The 24,115-nt window shown below is 35.7% G+C and overlaps 3 protein-coding genes across 9 annotated transcripts; 1 reads left to right on the forward strand and 2 right to left on the reverse strand.

Annotated features, from left to right (window-relative positions):
* Positions 1-571: 571 nt before the first annotated feature.
* LOC107220222 (ras GTPase-activating protein 1) lies at positions 572-7,284 on the forward strand. The gene is made up of 15 exons (XM_015658722.2): positions 572-797; positions 1,207-1,388; positions 1,652-1,833; positions 2,045-2,442; positions 2,604-2,749; positions 2,830-3,163; positions 3,237-3,580; positions 3,703-3,894; positions 3,969-4,118; positions 4,495-4,543; positions 4,717-4,935; positions 5,056-5,288; positions 5,387-5,528; positions 5,620-5,763; positions 5,852-7,284. The coding sequence occupies exons 1-15, from the start codon at positions 750-752 to the stop codon at positions 5,927-5,929; spliced, it is 2,841 nt and encodes a 946-aa protein (XP_015514208.1). The 5' UTR covers positions 572-749; the 3' UTR covers positions 5,930-7,284.
* Positions 7,285-7,730: 446 nt separating this feature from the next.
* Positions 7,731-9,820, reverse strand: LOC107220227 (ras-like protein 1). 2 transcript variants are annotated; one of them, XM_015658729.2, is made up of 5 exons: positions 9,623-9,820; positions 8,931-9,143; positions 8,650-8,793; positions 8,062-8,265; positions 7,731-7,979 (listed from the first exon to the last, which is right to left on the reverse strand). In XM_015658729.2, the coding sequence occupies exons 2-5, from the start codon at positions 9,057-9,059 to the stop codon at positions 7,875-7,877; spliced, it is 582 nt and encodes a 193-aa protein (XP_015514215.1). In that variant the 5' UTR covers positions 9,060-9,143; positions 9,623-9,820; the 3' UTR covers positions 7,731-7,874. The 2 variants fall into 2 exon arrangements, with proteins under 2 accessions (XP_015514215.1, XP_046598848.1); XM_046742892.1 differs by lacking the exon at positions 9,623-9,820 and adding an exon at positions 9,223-9,507.
* Positions 9,821-11,150: 1,330 nt separating this feature from the next.
* Positions 11,151-23,963, reverse strand: LOC107220218 (histone-lysine N-methyltransferase ash1). 6 transcript variants are annotated; one of them, XM_015658715.2, is made up of 15 exons: positions 23,846-23,963; positions 22,579-22,816; positions 22,230-22,450; positions 21,366-21,416; positions 20,314-20,436; positions 15,758-19,173; positions 15,265-15,597; positions 14,800-15,080; positions 14,209-14,711; positions 13,601-14,022; positions 13,156-13,482; positions 12,900-13,072; positions 12,550-12,716; positions 12,220-12,438; positions 11,151-12,066 (listed from the first exon to the last, which is right to left on the reverse strand). In XM_015658715.2, the coding sequence occupies exons 2-15, from the start codon at positions 22,748-22,750 to the stop codon at positions 11,923-11,925; spliced, it is 6,552 nt and encodes a 2,183-aa protein (XP_015514201.1). In that variant the 5' UTR covers positions 22,751-22,816; positions 23,846-23,963; the 3' UTR covers positions 11,151-11,922. The 6 variants fall into 6 exon arrangements, with proteins under 6 accessions (XP_015514201.1, XP_015514200.1, XP_046600085.1 ...); XM_015658714.2 differs by having other exon boundaries at positions 23,732-23,963; XM_046744129.1 differs by having other exon boundaries at positions 22,579-22,994; positions 23,732-23,963.
* Positions 23,964-24,115: the final 152 nt, after the last annotated feature.

The following is a 24,115-nucleotide window of genomic DNA, read 5'->3' on the forward strand; positions in this document are numbered from 1 at the left end:
TTTAACAATGCAACTGCGCATATACCGAAAATCAGCTAAAAAAATAATAAAATTGATACACAACGCACAGAGACCAAAATAGAGATCACTGAAATCTGAAGTTACTCAAAACAATGGAAACTGGAGACACGAAATTCACCTTCAACATTCCTAGGATGTTTTTATTTCAGTAACTCGGTTTTTCTTCAGGCTACACGCTGCTCTTCGTGTGTTATTCACAGATGAGTATGGTGTAAGTACACTGAACGAACAACGCGGTCTGAATGTTGAACTGATACTAACGATAAGAACATGTCAGTCCACGCCGACCGCTCGGAAATGACTGATGCCTCACGACGCTGAGAAGAAAATTGAATCAGTTCTGTGAAGGATAGAAGATATTAATTCTCCCGCACTCTCTGTTGCTCTTCCCATGTAGTGGCGGTAGCTGCATGTGCCTGCCTAGCTATTCTTCCCCCCTCTCCCTCACTCTCGCTCTCTCTTTCATAAGCGAACTCACTGTTCGTTGTTGTCGCCCACCGATTCATCCAGTTTATCCACATTTCGTCCGCGTCTACAAACTTCCTAGTTGATGGGTGCCATGCGATAACAAAATGGCCGTCGGGAAACGTCAATACATTTTATATATATAAAAATATCAATATTCCTTCAATAACAGTGTAAAATTCTCGCATAATTGTATGTAGTTTTCGGTAGTGACATCAATTGTATTCAATTACCATTGTAGTAACTTTATATGTGAGTTAGGAATGGCGGAATTTGTGCGAGGTGGCCCAAGCGTATCCAACAGTGCAAAGGTAAAAAGCCGATTATTATTGTAGACACATGTCAGATTATTTGATTGTCACAAACAATAAGTAATACTATTACTTTGCTGAAATGTTGTGACTCTTATCCTTAAACACGTCATGTTTTGATTATATGAAGGTTTTCCGGCTCGAACTTATCTGCCGTCTTCATCTTTTACACAGAACGACTTCCCTATTACTTTCAGCACAATTACCCGTTCTCTCCGAAATTTATCCGTTAATTATTTACAATGTACACACTATAAATGAACTAATGTCACATGTCATAGCTTCATTCTGACAGTGTGCAAGTCATACACTGATTTCCTTTGTCGTATTACTATCATAATTGTTACTAAATATTCATGGAGTTGCAATAGTGATACTCTCAAAATTAATTCGGAACTGGCTTGTTTAGGTTGAACACAATAGCAAAGGGGGATCACCTAGTACAGGAAGCGAAGATGGAGGTCCGATTGAGTCATTAAATGTGGAAAACGAATTTGATCCTTTCTTGGAAAACATACCAGACGATCTCCAGGATACAGAAGAACCTGATAGTGCCAATACAACACTGTTGACTGCTCCCCCAGAAAACCAGTAAGCTTATAAATTATTATCAGAAGCTCGGAATTTTCCTATCAATCAGTTATTTTATCCATATTGATAGCCAACAGAAGGTATGTTTTTCCTTAACTCAAAAGTTACTTTGAGAGGAATTTTCGCAAATTATCAGCAAATAGTAATCGAATTAAAATTTTTTTTTGCTTTGCCTGATGTGATATAGCCTGATGACTAATAATTATAACGTATATGATATATTTTTCGTAAATTCATATGCAAATTCAATCACATGGTATTAGGTGGTACCACGGACAATTGGATAGGTTTACTGCAGAAGAGAGACTACGAGGTGCTGCAAAAATGGGAAGCTATTTGGTGCGAGAAAGCGAAAGAAAACCCGGAAGTTATGTATTGTCCTATTTGGGGCGTACTGGCATAAACCATTTCCGAATTACAGCAGTATGTGGAGACTACTACATCGGTGCGTTGTGCAATTCAATGTCATTTTATTGGAAGCTTGTCGACCCGATTACTTTTTTGTTATTCTCGCATTTCATATGAAAAGGACCTCAATGTGTATTTATACCTAATACTAAAAGTATTTTGCTATATATTGCATCACGTAAATTCAAGTATCGGTCGGTTTCCAACTAATTCCGTTTAATAATCTGTCCGCCTAACAATTATTTCAGGTGGTCGCCAGTTCAACAGCTTGTCCGATTTAGTTGCATACTATACACATTGCTCGGATCTACTAAAGCGAGAGCGTTTAATACATCCAACGCCTCCACCTGAGCCCGTTAATGACAAAAAAAGAATAGTTGCAATACTGCCATATACAAAAATGCCAGACACAGATGAACTGAGTTTCCAGAAGGGTGACATATTCTTTGTACACAATGATATGGGTGATGGATGGCTGTGGGTTACTGCTCATCGGACCGGTGAACAAGGATTGATATTCCGAGAATTGGTCGAGGATTTAGATGATTCGATTGATCCAAATACCGTATTTTCCTGGTTCCATCCAAACGTTACTAAGAGTGAAGCCGTTGATATGTTGGTGAAAGCAGGGCCGGGAAGTTTTCTAGTAAGTTATTATGTTCAAACTTGTAGTAAACATTTGTGATAGATGCTTGATGATCTAATGTAAATTTTTCATCATGGACAGCTGTTGGTTTCTTTTTTTTTCTACAATTTCCAATATCATTGTAATTATCAATAATCGACTAGAAAATTTTTATTACACAGGTCAGACCCTCGGATAACAGTCCTGGAGATTACTCTTTGTTTTTCCATATAAATAACCAGATACAAAGGTTTAGGATTGAAAAGAAAGGGGTCAGATATTTAATGGGTGGCAGAACCTTTGAATGTCTCGATGCTGTAATAAATAGGTGGATGTCCTTACTTTCAAAAAATAGTTGAAGTGAGCATGCAAGTTTTTGAGTAATAAACTTTAATATTTATTTTTCAGATACCGAAAAGAACAAATCGTTGAAGGTCACACTTTGGTGCAAGCTATGGTCACAGAACCAGATGGCAGTGTCCGAGTCAATACAGAAGTGCAACATGCGGAAAAAATTTATGCAACTCTTCGTGAATGCCGCGAGCAATCTGGAGTTAAGAAAAACAAGGGAATTAAAATGCATGGTTATTTGGAGAAGAAGTCGGAAAAAAATAAAAAATGGAAGGCACTGTATTTTGTACTGCAAGTAGATGCGACAGACACACATCTATATTTATATGACAACCCGAAAAGAACAAAACCAAAAGGTCTAATTGATTTAAGCTGTGCTTATTTGTACCAGGTAAATATTACACATCAAACTTGAGTATAATTGTAAGAACATGACAAACCACTGATGACATGATAATTTCCAGGTTCACGAAAGTGTATTTGATCGACCACATTGCTTTCAATTAGTGGAAAGAGCTTTGCCTTGTTTATCGACTATAACATATTTGGCAGCACAGAATTCCGAAAATTCTCTTGATTGGGTAAACGCATTGAAGCCGTTGTGTGTTTCTCAACTAACGCGAGCACCGAAAGTAGCCCGCTTACGAGAATTGCGTTCCTTGCATTTACATATTTTAGATGCACACAGGCTACCTTACAAATTGGTGCCAAATCCATTCATTATAGTCGCTCTCAACAACGTAAAAGTTGCACGAACAAAAGTAAAGACTGGCGCAAGTCCGTTGTGGGATGAAGAGTTCATCCTTGAGTGAGTGCACCAATTGTCTTTACGTGTTTAACTTCCAACGTTGAATAAGAAACATACTTGGATCGGTTTGCGACATCACATTAGTAAGTGAGAGGCGTAAATTAAAAAACAATATTTTACAGGGATGTGCCACCTGATGTCGTATCTTTTACGTTGACGTTGTACAACAAAGGAAAGAGGAGTAAGGATACGGAAGTAGCAGAATTGACAGTAGAATTGACTAGCCTCGCTAATGGAGAAGAAATGGAAGAATGGTATACCTTGTCGGGAGTTACCCCAATCGGCGAATGGGGTGCTCTACGTTTACGCTTGAGGTAAGTTTGAACTCAGAAATTGAAACATTTACTTAAACCCGTGACCATAGACTCAAGATGAACTAATTTCACAGATATAGACATGACTTGGCAATGCCACCAGAAGAATACAGTCCTCTACAGCAGTTGCTACTGGATCCGGAATTACATGTTGTGCGAGCTTTAGCTGATGTGTGTCACTTGGATCGAATACCTTTGGCCAATAGTCTACTTAGAATATTCAGGTGCAGTAAAAGATCGTTAAATTTAATTTTTATCATGAAATTACACTAATGATAAAACCGGGATGTTTGCACAGGAAATAGGAGTGTGCGAATAATTCAAAATCACGAATAATTTGAAACTTCAAGTAACTCAAATGTTTCTAATAATTTAATTTTCAGTTCGACTGTACTGATCTTATTCGAACCATTTAAATTATTTGATCTATTGGAACTATTCGCATATTCGATTCAATTCGAACACTATTGACCCACCCCTGATTGGAAATAAATCAAGACTTGTAATTGTTTTAAAAAAGAAATGAGTTTGCTTGTAAGATTGCAGGACTGCTGAAATAAAAATTGTATGCACCTACAAAAAAACTTCCCATTTTTACAGACATGAACGAAAAGAGGCCGACCTTCTTCGGTCCCTGAACCAGGCAGAAGTGAGTAATAGGTTTGAATAGTATTTCAGTGGATATTAAAAAAATTGAAGAATCACTCAATGAAACAATTAAGGAAAAATGAGAGTCCTTGCATGCGGAGTATAATGCATACCGTTTCACTCATATTTCGTATTGAAAGCACGTTCTAATAAGTCTGGTGCCATTTTTCACAGGTAGACAAAGAAGATGAAACCCCAACGTTGTTCAGAGCAGCAAGCCTCACAACAACTCTTATGGACTTGTACATGAAGTCAGTTTGTACTTCATTTCTAAAAGCTGCCCTGCGAGATACTATCGTAAAATTGATTGAAAGTAAGCAGAGCTGTGAACTGAATCCCACTAAAATGGATTCCCCTGAAGACGCATGCAGCAATGCAGAGTTTTTGTTACAAGTGTGTACATATGGTTAATTCATTACATGAAGTGAATTGTTGTATATTAGATCACTGATGTGATCATTGTGGTATGTCATTCTTTGTGGAACAGAATCAAAAAAAAAATTATATGTGCAGATTTTGGATGAAGTTACACTGAGTATATTCATGAGTCCAGACGACTGTCCAAAGACATTAAGATACATATGTGGTTGCTTACAACGAGCTGTGGTTTCTAAATGGCCTCACGAAAGATTAGTACGAACAAGAGTTGTTAGTGGCTTTATATTCTTACGTCTCCTGTGCCCAGCAATTTTGAATCCTAGATCATTCAACTTGATAGCAGAGCCGCCACCACCTGCAGCAGCTCGGTATTAGAAGAACCTTACCTAAGCACTTTAATGAGACAGTGTGTATTTAGACTGTTTTTCACTCCCTCTTAAACTGTGATTAAATATTTTTTATCTAGCTCCTTGGTAATGGTCGCGAAATGTTTACAAAACTTGGCCAATCTTGTCGAATTTGGTGGAAAGGAACCTTATATGGAAGTAGTGAACCCGTTTATTCTCAAGAATAAAGAGAGGATGGTTGTTTTCCTTGATCAAGTATCGGTAAGAACGGACATTATTTGAAGTATATTTTTTACTACAGTGTCAATGATACGAGCTCTGGTAACTGATTTTTCTCAACATTTATATTTAGAATGTAATTGAAAAGCCAGACTCTGAAGGTGCTGATCTCAGAGGGAAGACCACGTGTGCGTCGGATACTGCCAGAGATCTTGCTACATTGCACCATATTTGTGTTTCCCATCTGAAGGAGTTGCAAGGTCTTGCTAAATCACAGGTGATTATACATTAAGGAACCATCTTATATCTATCGGACGTCTGTGATTTGTAGCATTATACTTATCGCTTAATATTTGTCATTTCAGCCAACTATAAAACAGTTGGTAACTGTAACGGACATGCTGAGTAAACATAAGCAAAAGTACATGGAAATGATAAGGTAGTGTTAAAATCCTCGATGCCAAACACAAAACAAAAATAATAATAATTAATAACTAACGACGATAAGTAATCTACGATAGTATTTAATATTTAGACGTAAGTAATTAAAAGTAACAGACTGACGTGCCATATATTATTATATACACAAGCCTACATCTAATATTTCATATATTTAGAATATAGTTTATACATATAGTGATAATCATGCGATAAAATTAAAATAAAAAAATCATGTAGGCATACAACAATTTTATATTCAATTAGGTGCTCTAAAATAAAAGCATGAGAAATAAATGAATGAAAAGTGTATAAATTCCTTTTAGTCCTTATTATACAACATCTCATACATTTAACATTTTGCAGTTTGCAAATAGCAATTGAGAAAAAAACCATTTTTTTTTTGTATCCGTGAACGCCCATTGTAACAAGTATCTATTTTATAAAAATAAATAAATACGTTACGTCTCGTATTTCTGGTTCTCTGTTCAAAAAAATATCACAAATGATACCTATGACACAACGGCTGTGTCAATGTCGTTTATTTGGAAAATTATAGTAACTCAGCAAAGGATAATTACGCTACTCGGTAAAGTAATGTCAATAAGTTCAGAATTTCCAAGCGTCTCGCTTGTCGTGTGCCTCACTCTATTAATTTGTAATTAGTTCCTTCATAGTATATTTTCATAATACACAGATTTAGAGGCAGTAGGTTATAATTACATATGAATCTAGTAATATACATTATATCAATTAAAAAATTTATTTTTCTCGATACAATACAAATCCTAAACAGTTCTTTGTTTGACAAACTCCAAGAGAAATCTTATACCTCAATTTGTGCATGTTCTACATAAGTTTTTGATTACAAACTGAGAAAGTAGAATACAGTTATTTGCCTTCCAACCCATCCACAATTAGTATTTTAATCTAATTCTACCAAAACTCTGATGGCAAACAATTGTACATTTGAAATTATTATATATCAAATTGAATTTTATGAAAACGACGAAAGACCCGATTATCCTCCTATATTTCACATACATAGTTTAACAGAATTATCCTAGAGCTCTACTAGATATTTTTCCGCAAATAATTTCAATGTATTGCAACGTTTTTCATTTCGATTTCGCAATCTTAAAATTTTTTTTATCACTTTTGTCGATTGAAATTGAGCATCCCTTACACGTTTGACCAAGATGGCAGTATCTTATTTTGTTAAATAATTTTACAACCAAAGATATTTTTTCTTCTTCTTCTTTTCAATTATGATTAAGCTTTCGTAAGCGATGGATGATCACACTATCTATGCTAGGATGAACCCAATATTTGTGTGGGTCAAAGCCTTAGAAATCATAAATCGAAGTAGAAAAAACATGTGTGATAATATTCAAAACCATATGGATAATTGCAACCATTTTCCAATGTATACATCACTATTTAATATTCACTCACATAAAAATTAGTTAAAAAATTCTACCATATATGAGTAGCACTTCGTATATAAATGAATTATACTAACAATTTATTTCAACATTGCTATAGTGCGTAAAACATTACTGCGAAAATTGTGTGATTTTATGCGTATGAATATAATTTTAAATTGTACGATTACATTATTTAACAAGTTCTTAAGAGATAATTTTTCATACTTAGCTTAAGAATGGTCAAAACCCAAATAAAGTTTCGAAATATAGATAGTTAATCCAGTAAAATGTTATCATTATTTGTAAGATAAGATTTGATACTACGAGTAAAAATGTATTGTGTAATATTGTACAATCATACATCAATCGTTTTAAAAAATGTTGTGGTGGCAGCTTTACTTCGCGTTTCAAAGTGAACTGCACTAATGTGCGACACAGTTAATTAACCCAACGGTTTTTTTTTCTTTTTACATTATACTCGCGCTTGTATAGTATATAAAGGTAACAGAAATTAGTTAACCATTTACAGAAGACAGCAGCGATGCCTTCGGCGTCCAGAACTTCTTGCTCTCATACGCTTTCGTTTTTCTTTGCCTCTTTGTTCTTTATCACTTCGGATTTCTCTAACCTGAAAGATATAAGTGATAACCAGTAAGATTTTTTACCACTTGCACACTTTTTCATCTTTTACTATGAATCACTTTGCTTACTAGAGTATAGAAAGCGTCGTCTACTCCCATTCTAGTTTTTGCGGAAGTTTCAACGAATGGTACACCATACTGACGAGCTACTTCTCTCGCTTGCGTCATATTTACAGCCCATGACTGAAGGTCACATTTATTCCCAACTAACACCATTGGCACCTCTTCGGCATCTTTGACACGTTTTATCTGTTCTCTGTATGTTCCAATGTCCTGTGTAATGCGAAGAAAGCAACCAAAGTTAGGTCAGTGTAATTATAGTGAAGAAAATAAAAGAATGGAAAAAATTGCTTAAATATGACAAACTTTACTATACCCTGTAATTAATTACAATAAAACCTCTTGATTCATACTCTCAAGTTATAAATACTTGTCACATTGATAAGCTGAGAAGATATCATTGCAAGTGTGAAAAGCTTTGCTACAGACTCAAGGGATATCTGATGATCAGGTTAATTGAGACAAGACAACTGTGTGATTTTTTTTGGTTACTGTGATTTTTACTAACTACATTATTTTGTAAGTAAACATCGCGAAGATTAATAATTTTCTAGCTTACTAAACAATAAATGTATCGAAATGCAGTATTGTACTTACTTCAAAACTTTTTGCCGAATTAACAGCAAAGACTAGTAGAAATCCTTCACCAGTTCGCATGTATTGGTCCCGCATTGCGCTATACTCTTCTTGGCCAGCGGTATCTAAAATATCCAGCAAACAAGTTTCCCCATCTATAACAACCTGAAAAATATGAAAATAATTAAGCTAAAAATAAAGAGTATTTGTCTATTTCTAGTGCATTGAAGATAACTTTGATTGAAAAAAAAATTAATTGTATAACTTATGCGACAAAATTTTTGAATCCAAATGTTAGTTACCTGTTTTCTATAAGAGTCTTCTATTGTTGGATCATATTCATCTACAAAGTGGTTCTGAATTAGTTGTATGGTGAGCGCTGACTTGCCAACACCTCCAGCCCCTACAACAACTAGCTTGTATTCCGTCATGACAGTCTTTTTAGTAAATCTCAACTTGAACCAAAGTACCGGACCTGAATGATGCTGGGTCGTACACTGGTTGAAAAAAGATACCTGCAAAGTGAAAAAAGAATCTTCAACAAAGATGATGGAGAGCAATTGATCTTCACTAATTGTAAGAGATTCTATCTACCTATTTATGTCTCAAGGATGGATATTATGAAGTATCCCATAGAAAGTTCGCGAAAGCAAAGGAAAAATGCTGAAATTAATCTTGCAAATGTTTCGAGAAATAAGAAAGTGGTATTTAAATTTGTGTTATATTGATTGGGTATTTTGAGCTAATGAAAAACTTATTAAAGGTTATTCGCACAATCGTATTGTAAAATACGGTAGTTGATTAGAGTTACGATGATGATAAACGATATTTTGTTATTATCTGTCGATTGGTTACATCAGATTTGCATTTTCTAATCTGTCAACGATCTGTAAGTGAGAAATAGGATATGAGTTGTGAAGAAAGAAAAAAAAAGTAACACTAAACAGGGCAAAGTAAACTTGAAGTTGAGGATAAAAATGTTTCATATACTTACTAAAGCTTGCAGGGCATTTCACTACAGAGTTTATTTTCAAATTCTTTTGTCACGACAATTGTTTAGTCACTCGCTCGAGCTTAAAAGTATAAATTAATTTAATAAAATTAATTGTTTTGATGAGTGTCGCCTGCCACAGCCTTAGAGCATATAGACATTGAGGAAGCATCGACGCTGGAAAACTGTCTCCGAGTCAGTGACAGAGAGAGACATCGTAATATTACATGCGCGCTCTGTCTGCGGCAAGAGCGTACCTGTCGTAATTGAGTGCCCCGCGCATTGCGTGGATATAATCCGGATATGTATACACATACACTGATTTCTAGTAGATAAGGTTATTGAAACAAACAGTTAATAATATCAGTATTTAACATATTTTTAAATGAAAAATTTTAATTTATGAATGTGGAACGGGCATTTTCTCCATAAAGTGTGATGGAAACGCGACGTTTCAATGGCATGATTTTAGTAAATAAATTAAACTTAATAGCAGCACTCGAACTTCTGATGCTCCTGGTATGCACTACGAGCAAAACAAACTATTAAAGCCTTTACAGCCAGGAACCGGGATCCTGTGATACAAGCGTGAGTGCTCGGAGCACTAGCGTAAGTCGGCCAATCGGAGCCTGCGAGACAGAGAAGGGATGTAGTATTACTATTTCCCTCTCTGTACCGTTTTCCACTTATGCGAAAGGGTATACCAGGACTATATGCTCTAAGGCCACAGCCCACTTCGCTACTGCCATTAGTGAGTGGTAGTCACAAAAAACTCACCCAGTTCGAATCACTACCGGTAAAATAGATAACAAGATATGTTGCCATCTACATGTTGGTCAACAAAGTAGGAATCGGCCACTCTTCACGTATTATTAGAGGATACCATCATTTTTCGTAAAACAATAACGGAATGAAATAATTTTGACCCCTAGGCACCCTAATCTGATTCATAAAAAAACACGTATTCGACGATAGTGACATATAGTGTTAATTGTAGGCTTGACTTGCTTTGAATTCGATTGCGAATCAGACGTATTTACAGCCTAAGATCACAGCATGTCTTGGAAACGCGGATCATGGAACGGAAAAAGAATACGGGTCTAATGAAATTCGATTTAAAAAAGTAACCGAAGGTTTTGCAGCTTCATCATTGTACCAAAAGTAGAGTTTTCCATTTTTCATTTTAGATCACTCTAGTTGCCGTAATCATGTCCGTAAACGAGTCGTGCGGCATCTACAGCGCATTGTTTATATAACAATAAATATGTTCTTTATGAATTTTTTGCAATAGGAAAAAAAAAACAAAAACGAGACATTTCAATACTACGTATTAACTGTGTGCAAAAGTTCAATCTTGGCACCCGAATACCTGAGTGAAAAAGAAATATGGAAAATAGACTCGTTTTTCGAAGGTTATGCTTACCCCTTAAAATTCTGTTACAGGCCTTAGGGAAGAAAGTAAAAATAAAATAAATTTACATTTCATATAACTTACTTCAAAAGTTTATACATAAAAAATATGTTAGCCTAAGATATGAATATAATATAAAATAAAAACTATTAATAAGAATATTAAATATAACGTAATAAATATGCAATCGTAAATGTATATACAGTTCAATTTTAATCAAATTCGTCGATCATTTTGGGTTATGATGATAATGTGAATAATAATTTAAATACAATATAGTCAATAATGTACCTATCTTCGATATAATATTATATTATACAATAGTCTTCTCTAACACCGGGGTTATGAAAAATATAATTATTAATTTGTGCAACAAGCTTCATTCATTCTTTTTCTCTCACACGTATTCGATAATTTGTACAAGTAATTAACTATGTTCTTAACAATATCGAATCGTATAATAATAAAAATAATTTATAAACAATTCTGTACAATATTGATAATTAATAAATTAAGAAGAAACATCTTAACAGCCAAACCTGCAATTTAATTCAACATTAATCAATAAATAGCATTTCATTGATCTCTGACTTCGAAATCAAGTTCTTTTCAAAAGTTTCTTCTTCCAAAGTATTTAAATAATCATTCATTTCTATAACTAGCAAAAGCTGGATTTTTCTTTTACTCTCGTTTTTCCTTCCTGAAATCTTACAACAGCACGTGGACAAATTTTGTGAAATGTTGTCAATCTTAAAAAATGTATTCTAGGTAATAATATACGAAATCGGCAAATATGTACGCCCATTAAACGCGGGGTTGGCTGTAATGCAAAAACGATACTCTACCAACTACCTGTAATAATGTGACATTATCATTGGGTTATCAACCAATGTCACGGGTTAAGTCCACCTGGTCGTTTACGATTTCGTCTATTTCGTTCCAATAGGAACGACAAATCTAGGGGATCCTTTTTATTTGGCATTCTTTGCAGCAGGCCAACCAAAATACCGTTCAACCGTTTTCTTTGTTCGCCACGCTATTATTATAAATACAAATACTGATTAGGTACGAAAATTCTTTCATTTTCGAACAAACTGATGATTTCGTGCAACATACAGATACTATACTAATTCATAGACCTTTTTGCTGACAAGAAATACTTTAACTTTAGAACAAAACCACGTCTTACCTGTCGGCAGTTGATAGACGGCATAGCAATTTGTGTCATATCGTTCGAATGTTGCCTTATTCTCCTATTAGATGCCTTGTGTTGATCCTTATTACTCGATTTCATTATCTCGACATTTAAATCTGTTTTGACGTGTGTTTCAGTATCGTGATGATTTTTCTTTTTATCCTTGTGCGTTTTGTGACCTGAATTTGCCGAGACGCCTTCCAGGCTGTGTGGCTAAGTAGTAAATTTTTTTGCATCAGTAATATACGAGATATGTATTGACGGACATGATTTAATTGTAAAAGTTATATTTCACAGTAAAATTAAACACAAATGTATGCATACCAAATACGTTCGATAGTATTTCATCCGCTGACTAAAGGTTTCAAAGGCATATGGTTTTGTGCACACTTGATGCCTGGCACGTGCGACCTTTGTGAATAATCTAGCAGCTCGGTCTACCCGGTATTCACATACATAAGTATGTTCTGCTGTAGAACCAACCGGGCGGCCTGTATCAACACAGAAACATTTCATACGGAAAAGAAACGAAGACTTTTTGCAATCCTCAAACTGTATAAGAATTGTCCAACAAACTTGAGCAATCTTACGACTGTTACATAAACTATTAGTGCATAAATATTTACACGCCAGTCACATAAGGAATGAAATAGCACAGTGCATTATGCAATTACCTTTGCAATAAGTGTGAGGATCAAGAACCCAGCAACGTCCAGCAACTAATTCGCAAGGTACTGCTTCATAAAGAGGTGCACATACCACTTCATTTTCATAAAATTTACGTGTTGGCTCGTGATATGTCTCATGAGGTCTTAGATAGTGATGACCAAAGACGTATCGCTCACCCCTGTGCATTCGAAATGTTAAAGTGAGTTAAAAACAGTCAGAATATTACTGTGAGTGATTTTTTTGTATTAAAAATGTACTGACTGGCTATTCTTCCACAGCCTCTCAATTCTGAAAATATCCATCTGTTCGTAGTCCGGCTTTTGTATCGTTTTGTATGTGTGTTTCTCAGGAGTATCTCTCAGTACATATACAGTGTCACCCTGACGCAGCTGTAAGTCACCCCTCAAGAGTGTTACGTAATGCCTCTTGCCCTCTTCTTCTTCTTCAGCTTCTAAAGGAATTTCTAAATCAACAGGCCGAGGCTGACATCTCTCACATAAATAAGATTCAATACTGGTATCTGCCTTAACGCAATCACAGTGCTGCCACACTAGACAACGTTCACACTGAATCATCACTCCTTCGTCCCTACGAGTATATTTATAATCGTTATTAGAACCAGTGCACGAATAAACATTCAAACAAAAGACATGTTTCTAAACTAATATCTTCAATTTCAATTTTAACACAGCATTAACAAACATACCTGTGCAATCCGCAAATGCAACGTATCACATCTTCTTCCCCAGCAGTCGAGCCTCTAGGTGGCAAAAAACCTTGAGATGGTGGTACGCCCATTGCATCAGTTATAGCATCAACAAATTCTAACTTACTACCCAGGTATAACTTTCTTAATCTAGCTGCAGCTATGCCAACTTCGGAGGTTCGTCCAAAGAATTTGACGTTATTGTCAAAGAGCCTGATCATATCCTGATCAAACTGTTCTGCTGTCTTATAGTGACCAGTGCCTATGCATTGATCTATCGTACTAAGGTCTATTGGATCTGATATCTTCTCATAATACTCCGGTAATTTCCGTTTTGGTGGTGAATTAATGAATGGGGCACATAGTAGTTGGTCTGTTTCATCTTTAGCAGTTGCCACCAACGTGTACAAGTCTTTAAGAACCTAAAATAACACAGAAAAGATACATTTATAGGTAATAGGGATACTTTTCAAATTTATTGTCTCGAAAAGTGTGAAAATTAGGTAAATTAAAGTATAATAGAATAGCACAGCATCATGAAAGGCAACACTAATATGCATTCTGAATAAACTTGAAGAAATTCTTGTTTGCCGAAATATTATAAGTACCTTGGCCAGTTTAGCAGTCTTATTTACTTCTGGATCATCCTGTGCTTGAGCGAGACGTCGAGTTCTTACTGTTCTAGGATTTGTATTAGTCAACGCAGTAAGTTGCGAAAAAAATGCATCGGATTGTGTCTTTGCATCTCCGTTACCTTTTTCTTTAACATTCTGAGCTACGTTTACTTTGACTTTTCCTGTTTGAGCTTGAGGGTGATTCAAAACAGATTTTAATCTTCTAACCTTCTCCAAGTTTCTAAGCAGAAAGCAATGATGCTGTTGAGCGAAACATCTTTGTTGATGCGACATGGGTTTTACTAGCGGGGTAGGTATGACACTTGGATCACCCAATTTCCGGGATTTACAAATTCCTTTTGAATTTGACGAATGAACGATGTTCGATTTTCTAACATTCTTTCGAGGTCGTCCTACAGACCGTCTCTCGCTGTTCTCTGATTGAGATTGGGAAGTAGACAAGATCACTGGCCTGACAACTCTTTGACTTTTTCCTCCTAGAGTAAAATTAAATTTGAATTCAAGAGTATGAAAAGTATAGAAGTTTGATATCAGAACCTCTCATCTGTAAGCGATTTTACTTACCAATCACGCCTCTACAAGCGTTGCTTCCGCATCTGCATTGTTGACCTTCAGATGGGTTAAATAGTGCAAAATTATAATCGTAGGTCAGTTCCTCTCCTGATTTTATATCCCTTGATGCAAATAGTGCCATTCTTGGTAATCCATGTACGCTCCACTTTTGCATTTCACAGTTTGGTTCACAAGAGTGATTAACAAAGCGACCATCCCCTCCCATTCGATGCCCATCAATAACTAGCCCTCCGTCAAGATGCAGGCAATAATGATGTGTGTCATTAGCATATCTGCGGAATAAGTGTGTTGAAACATAAACTCTACTAATTGATTGTAACAATGAGTTTTAAGACTGCTAAAGAAGATAATTCTCAACAATACAACTATTCAGCAGTAGACTGAAATAAAAGCAGGTATTTCATTAGGATTGCATACAAATTATACTTATTTACAAATAGCACTATAACAATGTACCTTGTTGCCATTCTGGATTTGAATTCTCTTTCAGAAACAACTTCGCCGACGTACTCAAGAATGAATTCACCAGATCTAATATGCTCTTGGGTTTTGACTCCCCATCCTTTATCTTCGGTCATAAACCTTTGTAAACCTGGCGCCCATTCATGTCTTTGAATTTTTTGATTCCTGCATTTTTCGGCGCAAGGACAGAGCTGTGGTGAACATTCGCTGAAGACCATGCGGTTTATACAATCTTCTCCACAACCAGTTTCAGCTTTACACTCGCAAGCCTGAGCTTCATATAACGTTGTTGGCTTAACATCGTAGTAAATATTTGTTCTGATTTTTCTGTATAAAATAATATCATCTAATTAACATTTTAACAGATAAAAGCAAACTCTCTAAGTTTCAATGTTGGCGAGCAAGCTATGTAACTTTTTTTACTACTTCGGGATTTATTAGGTACAATTTTATTTGACTTGATCTTCAAAATTTTTCTCAACCTCACCTGTAATTCCATGATGGTACTAAATCTCTACCAGGCAATCTTGAATGTGTGTGAAGCCACCACAAGTCGTAAGGCAATTGAAATGGTATTTTCCTCTGACGTAAGAATTTTCCACAATGATATGGCGGTGGTAACAATCCATGGGGATGTTCTGCAGGGTCATAAACCATTTTGTTCTTGCCAGAATTGTTGTCAGAACTGAGAACTTTTCTGGGTTCATCTTCTTTGAAATAATCTGAGAAAAGCCCAGCTTGAAGATATCTTTTCTTCCACCTGGGCTGTTTCTTTCGGCTGTGTGACGATCCTAGATGCTTTCCAAGTTCATGATCGTCACTGGCTACATCACTGCTTGGCATTGCGTCACTTTCAGTATCATACCCAGCATTCCGTAGTCTTTTCAAATTTCTTATTGTCAAGTTACAAGGGCTTACAGAACCTCTTCTCCTTTTGTGACTGTGATTATTGTTGAGATTACCTGAGATTTCCAGTTTTACTGTGTCTTGCGAATTAGCACGTTCCAATTTTCTCAAATTTTCTTCACTCAATTCTGCCACTCTTTGACTTTGATTATACCTCTCAAGAGATTCTTCTAAAGTTGCATTCTCATCATAAATTCTAGAATCTTGTACTTTCTCATACTTAATCGGGCACAATTTATCACAAGGCTTACTACCATCACATTCAACTAAATCCTTCCGCACTCGGAGTTGTCCAGTTAAACCTTTGTACACTTTTTCAGAACAATTTTTACTCAAGGGGTGGTCTTGCAGAGAGGCAGAATCTTCGGAATCGATAATATCGATTTCAGTGTCATCAGGTTTCTCACTGTCTACATCTTGCATCTTTAGGTGATCAAGAATTGGAAGTACATCTTGGGCTTCTGCCTGCTTCAAGATTGAGTCGCCATCTTCCATTTTGGAAGATTTGAAATCTTCCCTTGCAATTTTAAATTTCGATGCTTGAGTAATGGAAGATGTATTCTGTAATATAATACCGTTAGCTGACAGTGGTAGCTTTTTCTTCTTTTTCTTCAAAGTTGGAAACCCAGTTCTATTTATAGCCTTTCTTCGACGAATTTTTCTTTTTGTTAAAATTAAGGCAGCCAATGGATTGACTGGGTTTGGAACGTTCAAGCTGAATTCCTTTCTAGTTGTGATTTTGTTATCCAAGCTCAAATTATCATTGTCCAATGTTTCTGACGTGTTTTTTGATACAAACCCACTTCCATTAGAAATACTTTTCAATTGAAATCTTTCGTTCTTGTTATCCAACTGATTCTTTTCGGTTTTTTCAGACTGAGGTTTATCAACTTTTCCTAATTTGTCTGACTGCAGTTTTTCATTTTTATTTAGTTTATCAGATTGTTGTTTTACAGTTTTTTCACCCGAGTTTTTTTCCATTTTCTCCTGTTTTTCATTGGGTGTATAATTATCTGTTGTATCCAATTTGGTAACAGTGACGCGAAGATCTCTTAGAATTTTTTTTTTTCGTCTAGGTTGAATTTCTGGTAAATTTAAGGGTTTGTCATCTGCCAGGCCAAACGATTCATTTTCTAGCTTTTCCAGTGGTACGTTTTCGACATCTCTGTGCCTCTTTTTAGGAGTTACCGGAATAGAGGCTTTATTCAATGAAGGACTGCTGCTGTATCTTGTTATAGTAGCTTCTATGGCTTCTTCGATATGACTTTCGGTTGAATTTGTTTCAACATTACTAATTTCGGTGCAACTGGCATTAGAACTTTGAGAACTGTGTGGGCTTGATACATGGTAGTGTCGTTTTTTTAATGGCAACCTTTGTTCGTTCGAATTTGAATTTGAATTGGTGCTTGTGCTATTTTTTGATTCAGCACCTGATGAGACCTTCTCTTTCTTCAGACGTCTTTTCAACTTTTGTTCATCATTTAAACTAACATCACCACCTTTTCTTTTTTTAGTAATTTTCTTCACACGAAAAATCTGTGGTAACTCAGAATGCATGGAATTTGTGGTTGTTCGTCCCAAGCTGCAACATTTCGAAAACTCCTCAATTAATTTCTCCAATTCTTGAATAACGCACGGATCAATACGCACTGGGGTTTTTGGTGGCACCAAATATCGTCTTTTATGTTTGTGATGATGTTTACGGCGGTGATTCTGAAGCGGGTTTTTAAACGTCTGTTTTGAATCGTTTTCTGGATTTTCACATTTCATTTTGGCATCCATGAGCAAGCCCATCTCTACAGAATGACCTACTCCAGATGAAGTTGAATTAACAGCAGACTTTTTACTGTTTTTGTTTTCTTTCAAAACTCTTCTTGGAGCTGACGTCATTAGTTTTTTACCAGTGCCTTGCTTTCTTGATGCAGGTGATGCATCAGCCCTGTTCTCCTTTGAAACTTTTTGACTATGATTCAATTTATCTTCAGTCTGATTCTGCTTTGATGAACACTTCTGTCGTGATGGTGACGTGGTTTTTGATGAGCCAGTAGATCTTTCCTGCCTGACATTCTTGCAGGTATTCCCATCGCACTGTGGAAGATTTTTAGCTTGTTTGTTGGGTTTATTTAGGCACTTATCCTGGGGAGAATGTAATTTTTCAGACTTTGAAGAAATTCTATCTTGTGTGGTCTTGAGAGACGTGCATTTTTTATCTTGACAATGCCTTTTATTTTTGGATTTTTTCATTTTACCAACAGATTCATCTTTATTTTCTTCAGACATCTTACTATTACCCTGAGTGCTGCTGCCTTTCATTCGCTTTTCATTTGTAACAATTTCCTTCGCTTTTTTTATTCCGGGACTTTCATTTCGTTCAATTTTTTCAATTTTTTCAATAATTTCAGGCTTTAATTTTGGCCTACCCGGTCCTCTAGGTTGGGTAGAAATGCTTTTCGCGGGTCTTCCAGGTTTCCTTTTAGGTGGATACAAAATTCTATCAACATTGACAGCTGGTTTTGATTGAGCTACTTGAACCGGTGATTGAGATGGTAGTGGTGGACTAATAGGACTCACACCTAAGTGTAAGGGACTGTTATTAACCGACTGAATCCCTGAGTCAGGGGAAACATTAGATACGGATGCGTACTCAGGTTCATTTGATTTCTTCAAAGGCTTGCTTCGCCTTTTCCTAGGCTCTGAAAGCATGGCCGTTTTTTCAACGAACTGTTGCAGCAACGTAGAACTGTAAACAGGAACGGGATTCTGGTCAGTATTTTCACTGGTATCAGAATCTGCTCCAAGAGACATTCTTTCAATTGCCTTAGAAACCAAACGTCCACTCTCGGAATCTTCGAAACCATCAAATGGAGCATCTTCATGTTCTTGGTCAGGTAAAATGGCAGCCAAATCTTCCTGATTTATTTCTTGGAGCGGCTGCTGCTGCTGGGGTACTGGACGTGCATTAGCTGTCTCGGATTCATCACTGCTGCACTCTGATACCTATTTATGGTGATTAATAGTATAATCACCTTAGTCACTTTAAGTAAGATGCATTTTGGTTCTATGCTCCGGAAATAACATGCAAGTTCAAACGTTTTATTTTCAAAACTTAAAAAATTCGCACATTTAGTTGATTCCGAAATTTATTCTAACTTCCAATGCACGTATATAAGCATCCTATTTCTCAGGGTTATCGCTATGTTGAATTTCCATGAAGCTGAAGCTGGCAGCCAGAGTTAGCAGTAAAACGTGTTAAACTTTTTGGAAATAGAATCGTAATGTCATTTTGATAACGCATTTTTATGAAAAACCGGTATTTCGATAATTTAGGATTGTCTGAATGTAAGTAAACTGTAGTATAGCATTAGCATACTCGTATTTTACAAACTCTACTTCTTCAAACTTATTCTGAAGTTGGAAAATAGTAACTTTTCATTGAAAGGTTCCTTACTTTAACATTAATAATTTCAACCTCATTTTGGTAAGACAACAGATTCTGTATCAATTACTGACATTAGTAAAATAAAGCATACAATATTAAACACAAAAAAACTTTATATAACAGCTGGCTCTGTCTTTTCGAAAAATTCTGTACCGTTTTTATTGTCATTTGCACATATCACAGCTAAAAATCTTCAAAAATTTTAAATCTCAACATATTTCAGAATTATTTGCATCAGAAAGACAATAATAATGTATGTATGAATTCTCGATGAAAATGATAGAGTATGGTATAATAATACAGCAATGATTGTTATTTTTTCTTCATGGAAATTTCGTGCTCACACCTTATGCTTCTGATGAAAAATCAAGTTAGTATGAATCATGAACCCTATTGATTTTTTTACAGTGGAGCATGTGGTTAGTTTAAGCAGGTGTACACCTCATTCAATGAGTAATTTATGCGCAGCTAAGTGAGTGGTCTCAGGAATACATTTTTCATGTATGATAATGGTTAAAATAAAAAATAAAAAGAAACCAAGGAATAAATTTTTACACATGCATAAAAGTATTTAGTTTACACAACAGACTGCACACTGCGCACTTAATTATCAGTATCGTATTCAAGAGAATCACCATATATGATGGTAATACTGAAGATTAAGTATGAATGAGTCATTCTTCACTACAGCAACTTACTTTAGTACTGCGACTAGAAACCTTGGGTCGTCTGGAGGCAGGTCGTCGAGGTTTTTCACATTTTGGTTTATCCACATCTTCTTTTTTAGAAGCCTTCAATGCAATTTTCAGCTTTAATGCTCCCTGAAGAAAGATGTAACTCAACTAATTTAATTCTTCTGACAAAGCATGGATGAGTTTCAGTTGGAAAAGTGATGAGAAGAAAAAAAATCAAAATACAGGTTGTTTCTACAACAAATGATGATTACTAAGTGGCAGCTAAAAGAAACCTATATGTATCGAAATGATTCTTGATAACTGACATGTATTTTGCTTTGACAAATTGTAATGCAATATATCATAATTGGATGACAATTTTCGAGATATATACAGATGCATATACGTAATATACATGGACACAAATAGAAGCTGATGATTGATGAATAATATTAATTTACAAAATTCACTATACATAGATAATAAAGGCTTGAACAAGAGTTTGAATCTGAAGATTTATACTTCCGATTAATATCCCAATTCCAAGAATGAGGTAGAAGTTCACAACATCAACACAACATAGTATGAAGATAACATCGAACTACATCAATTATTGAAATTAAAATAAAAAAAGATGTGAAAAACGTGAATCACCACTCAAATAATAAACTTTACAGTCATTTTCGTAGTCATATGGTCAACTTCCAATATTTGCAATGGCTACATTTCCTCAGTATATATTTATTACATCAACATTACAAACTTGAACCTCGTAAATCTAAAACATATCATGCAGAATTACCGGCCCATTGTTTTCAGTCCCAATGATGGGTAAGTAATAATCAGCAATGACAGTAAAACCTTAATCTTTGAATTAAATAGACAATAGTCCTCATTTAGATGAAATCAAGTACAGCAGGGTAATTATCGGATTATGGCAATGATTTCTTACTTTGGGCAAGAAATTTTTTAATAAGCAGAGTATTATCGAAATGGTAAATATTTAACATCATTTAATCTTGTTGGTTATAAGTAAAAAAAAGTTTTATCTTAACAATTTCGAAAAAACAATTTACCAGAATAGTCAATGAGTCCTCCCGGTGGTCATCACGTTTGATAGTAGTAAGCTGTACGTGCAAACGGTAACAGCAAAGATTAATTAAAAATAATGATAAATTTGATATTAGGATCGCTTCAACTAGACCATACGCTTAACTCACTACAATTGTTACAAGTATTTATCAATCTATAAACTCGCGTATTTTAGAACATCCAATATTTTGTTTAACATTGTTACTTTTCATAGTTAATACATCAATTGTTTCAGCTTTGTCAAAGTTACGTTGGATCAAGAAACATCGATTAAGGTGGACATTGACGTGTACCCCAAGAAGTTCATTTGTAAAAGGAAAGTTCAACAAGGAATAGTCTTTAACTTAGATTTTTTTTCTCAAGTCTACAGAAAGTTTCAGCAATTGAGTGCTTAAAAATAAGATTCTTACAAGTTTCAAATTTAAGAAAACAATATATCTTTGAAACGTGCTATATGTATCTTCATTTATAACTGCACTTGTCATTTCAGTACTGGCCAATAAGAGTGTTTGTAGTTCCAAACCACTAATCTATACGTTTAAAATAACTATATGATCATAATGCACAGTTGCACGTTTCAAATATAAATTCAGAAAAGTATAGATAAAACTTTTTCAATTGCAAAAATTGTATTATAATTATCCAAGCCTTGTTGGTCATTGGAAGAAATCATAAATAAGTGATATAATCTAAAGGAAACAAATTTTTGCTGTTTAATTGTATGATTACAGTCCAAAAACAATGTAAGTAGCATCAATGATTTACAATTGTGCATCGAAAAGTTTTACATATATTTCAATTTTGTCAATAAAAAGATTCACCCCAGTACTTTCACAGGCCAGTCATACCTGCTCAAAGTTTGTCTCCCGAATGGAAAACGTCTGCTCACTCCTTTCTGAAGTGCAGTCAGAATCGGATCCACTATCTTCACCTTCGTCTTCTTCTTCTTCGGCCGTGCTCTCTTCCTCTGAATCGGAATTTGAATCCGAGAAAGAACAGCTGCCATCTGAACCAGCAGAACTCTCCTCTTCTGATTCCGAATCATCTTCAGAATCGACGGAATCTGTGCCTGTGTAAACGAAGCAAACCAGGATGAAATATTTGCAACTCGTATAACTTGGTAAAGGGTAAATGAACCGTTGTATCATTCCATTTGCGGTTCGAATGTGTGTCCAATATTATTTCCAGTTTAATTACCATTAGTACCATTGGGAGGATCCCAGCTCCCCCCACCTTTGATGGCATCCATATCTACAGTAGATGGGAGTTCTCGCTCTTGATCTCCGTCATTCTCATCCCAATTCCAATTTTGTAATTCCAGTTCTGAGGGACGGTGGATGACCGCGCTCCACCCCGAATCCCCGGACATTATCTGATATTATGTTATTATAGTAATCAGGTATGAAGAGTGAGCATCTCTTGCGACTTCCAGTTCCTTTTCAACGATGTATAAAAGTTATTTATTCACGATTAAACGTAACAATTTGTTAATCAATCAATGTTTCAACAAGTAAAACAATCACTAGCAATCTACTCATCAACTTTGTCATATACATCTCAGGTGATTCTTTTGGCAAGTATTAGGTTATGTCCAAGAGTTCAAGGTACAGATACTGTAAATCAGATTTTTGTTAAGATAAATAATTCCCGATTTCGTAACGCTGAATAAGGTGGTAGAAAATCGCGTGCATAGTTTTAAACGTTGTTCATTTCGCACGAATGATGACAGGAGCCTTGTGATCAAGAAAAAAATGAGATTATTTAGCACGAATAGAAGTTTACTCGTTTTCAACGACATAGAGACTAAAGTAGATATAGAGATTTCGCTCAAAGCGATGAAATTGTGCAAGTACGTTACAACGTGGCTGGGAGAAGTGCGAAGCTGGTCCTAAGTTGCGTACATCAAAATACCGAATACATATTGAACGCATATAGTGGAACCACGCAAATTAGAAGTGAACATAATAAAACAAACCGTTTAAATATGAGGATGATGTAGGAAACCTAATAAAAAAAACAGTTTGTTTTTATTCGATTCGACTACGTTTCTTACGATTTTAGGGGAATGAGACTTTGTAGAGGCGTCAGGTGTCTTTGAGTAGAAAAAAATGACAGTTAAGTGATAACAAGTCGAGTACAAGACAGCTGTTTTCTAAGCGGGCAGATGCACCAGGTGCAACCACCAATTTGGCGCGAAATGCAGAGCATGCAGCAAACAGGTTACTAGAATTTACTTTCGATCTTTGGTAAGTGAAGGAAAGTAATATACGGCGTAGATCAAGCTGGCCTGTAAGGATTTCAGAGCGGATTGTGTGGTGCCATAAATACGATTAGAAAGTGTGATGTTTACGTCTTCGTAAGGGATCACAAAATGGCGTAGGGGTACCCTGTTGGACACTTTGACCGCACCAAATCACTATTACACAATCGTACAGATCCTAAATAAATATGATAGTCATTTTACATTATCTTAGGACATGGACGCGCGATATCCCGCGCTTAGGGATCATCGGGATACTTCGTTATTCACATATTTTTTCAGACATCGAACGCAGAGCGCATCTCGCGTACCTCGATAAATGCGATACTAACGCAACGTGATGGTCACTGAGATTACTATTTGAGCAAATGGTAAGTATGGGATTACCCTTCCACCATGGTATGGATACACGTCGGTAAGATGGCAAACTATCATTTGCGCTCCTTTAAATTCGAATTTTGCACTCGCCTGAAG

Source organism: Neodiprion lecontei, chromosome 6 (assembly GCF_021901455.1).
Source record: "Neodiprion lecontei isolate iyNeoLeco1 chromosome 6, iyNeoLeco1.1, whole genome shotgun sequence".
Classification (NCBI taxonomy): domain Eukaryota; kingdom Metazoa; phylum Arthropoda; class Insecta; order Hymenoptera; family Diprionidae; genus Neodiprion; species Neodiprion lecontei.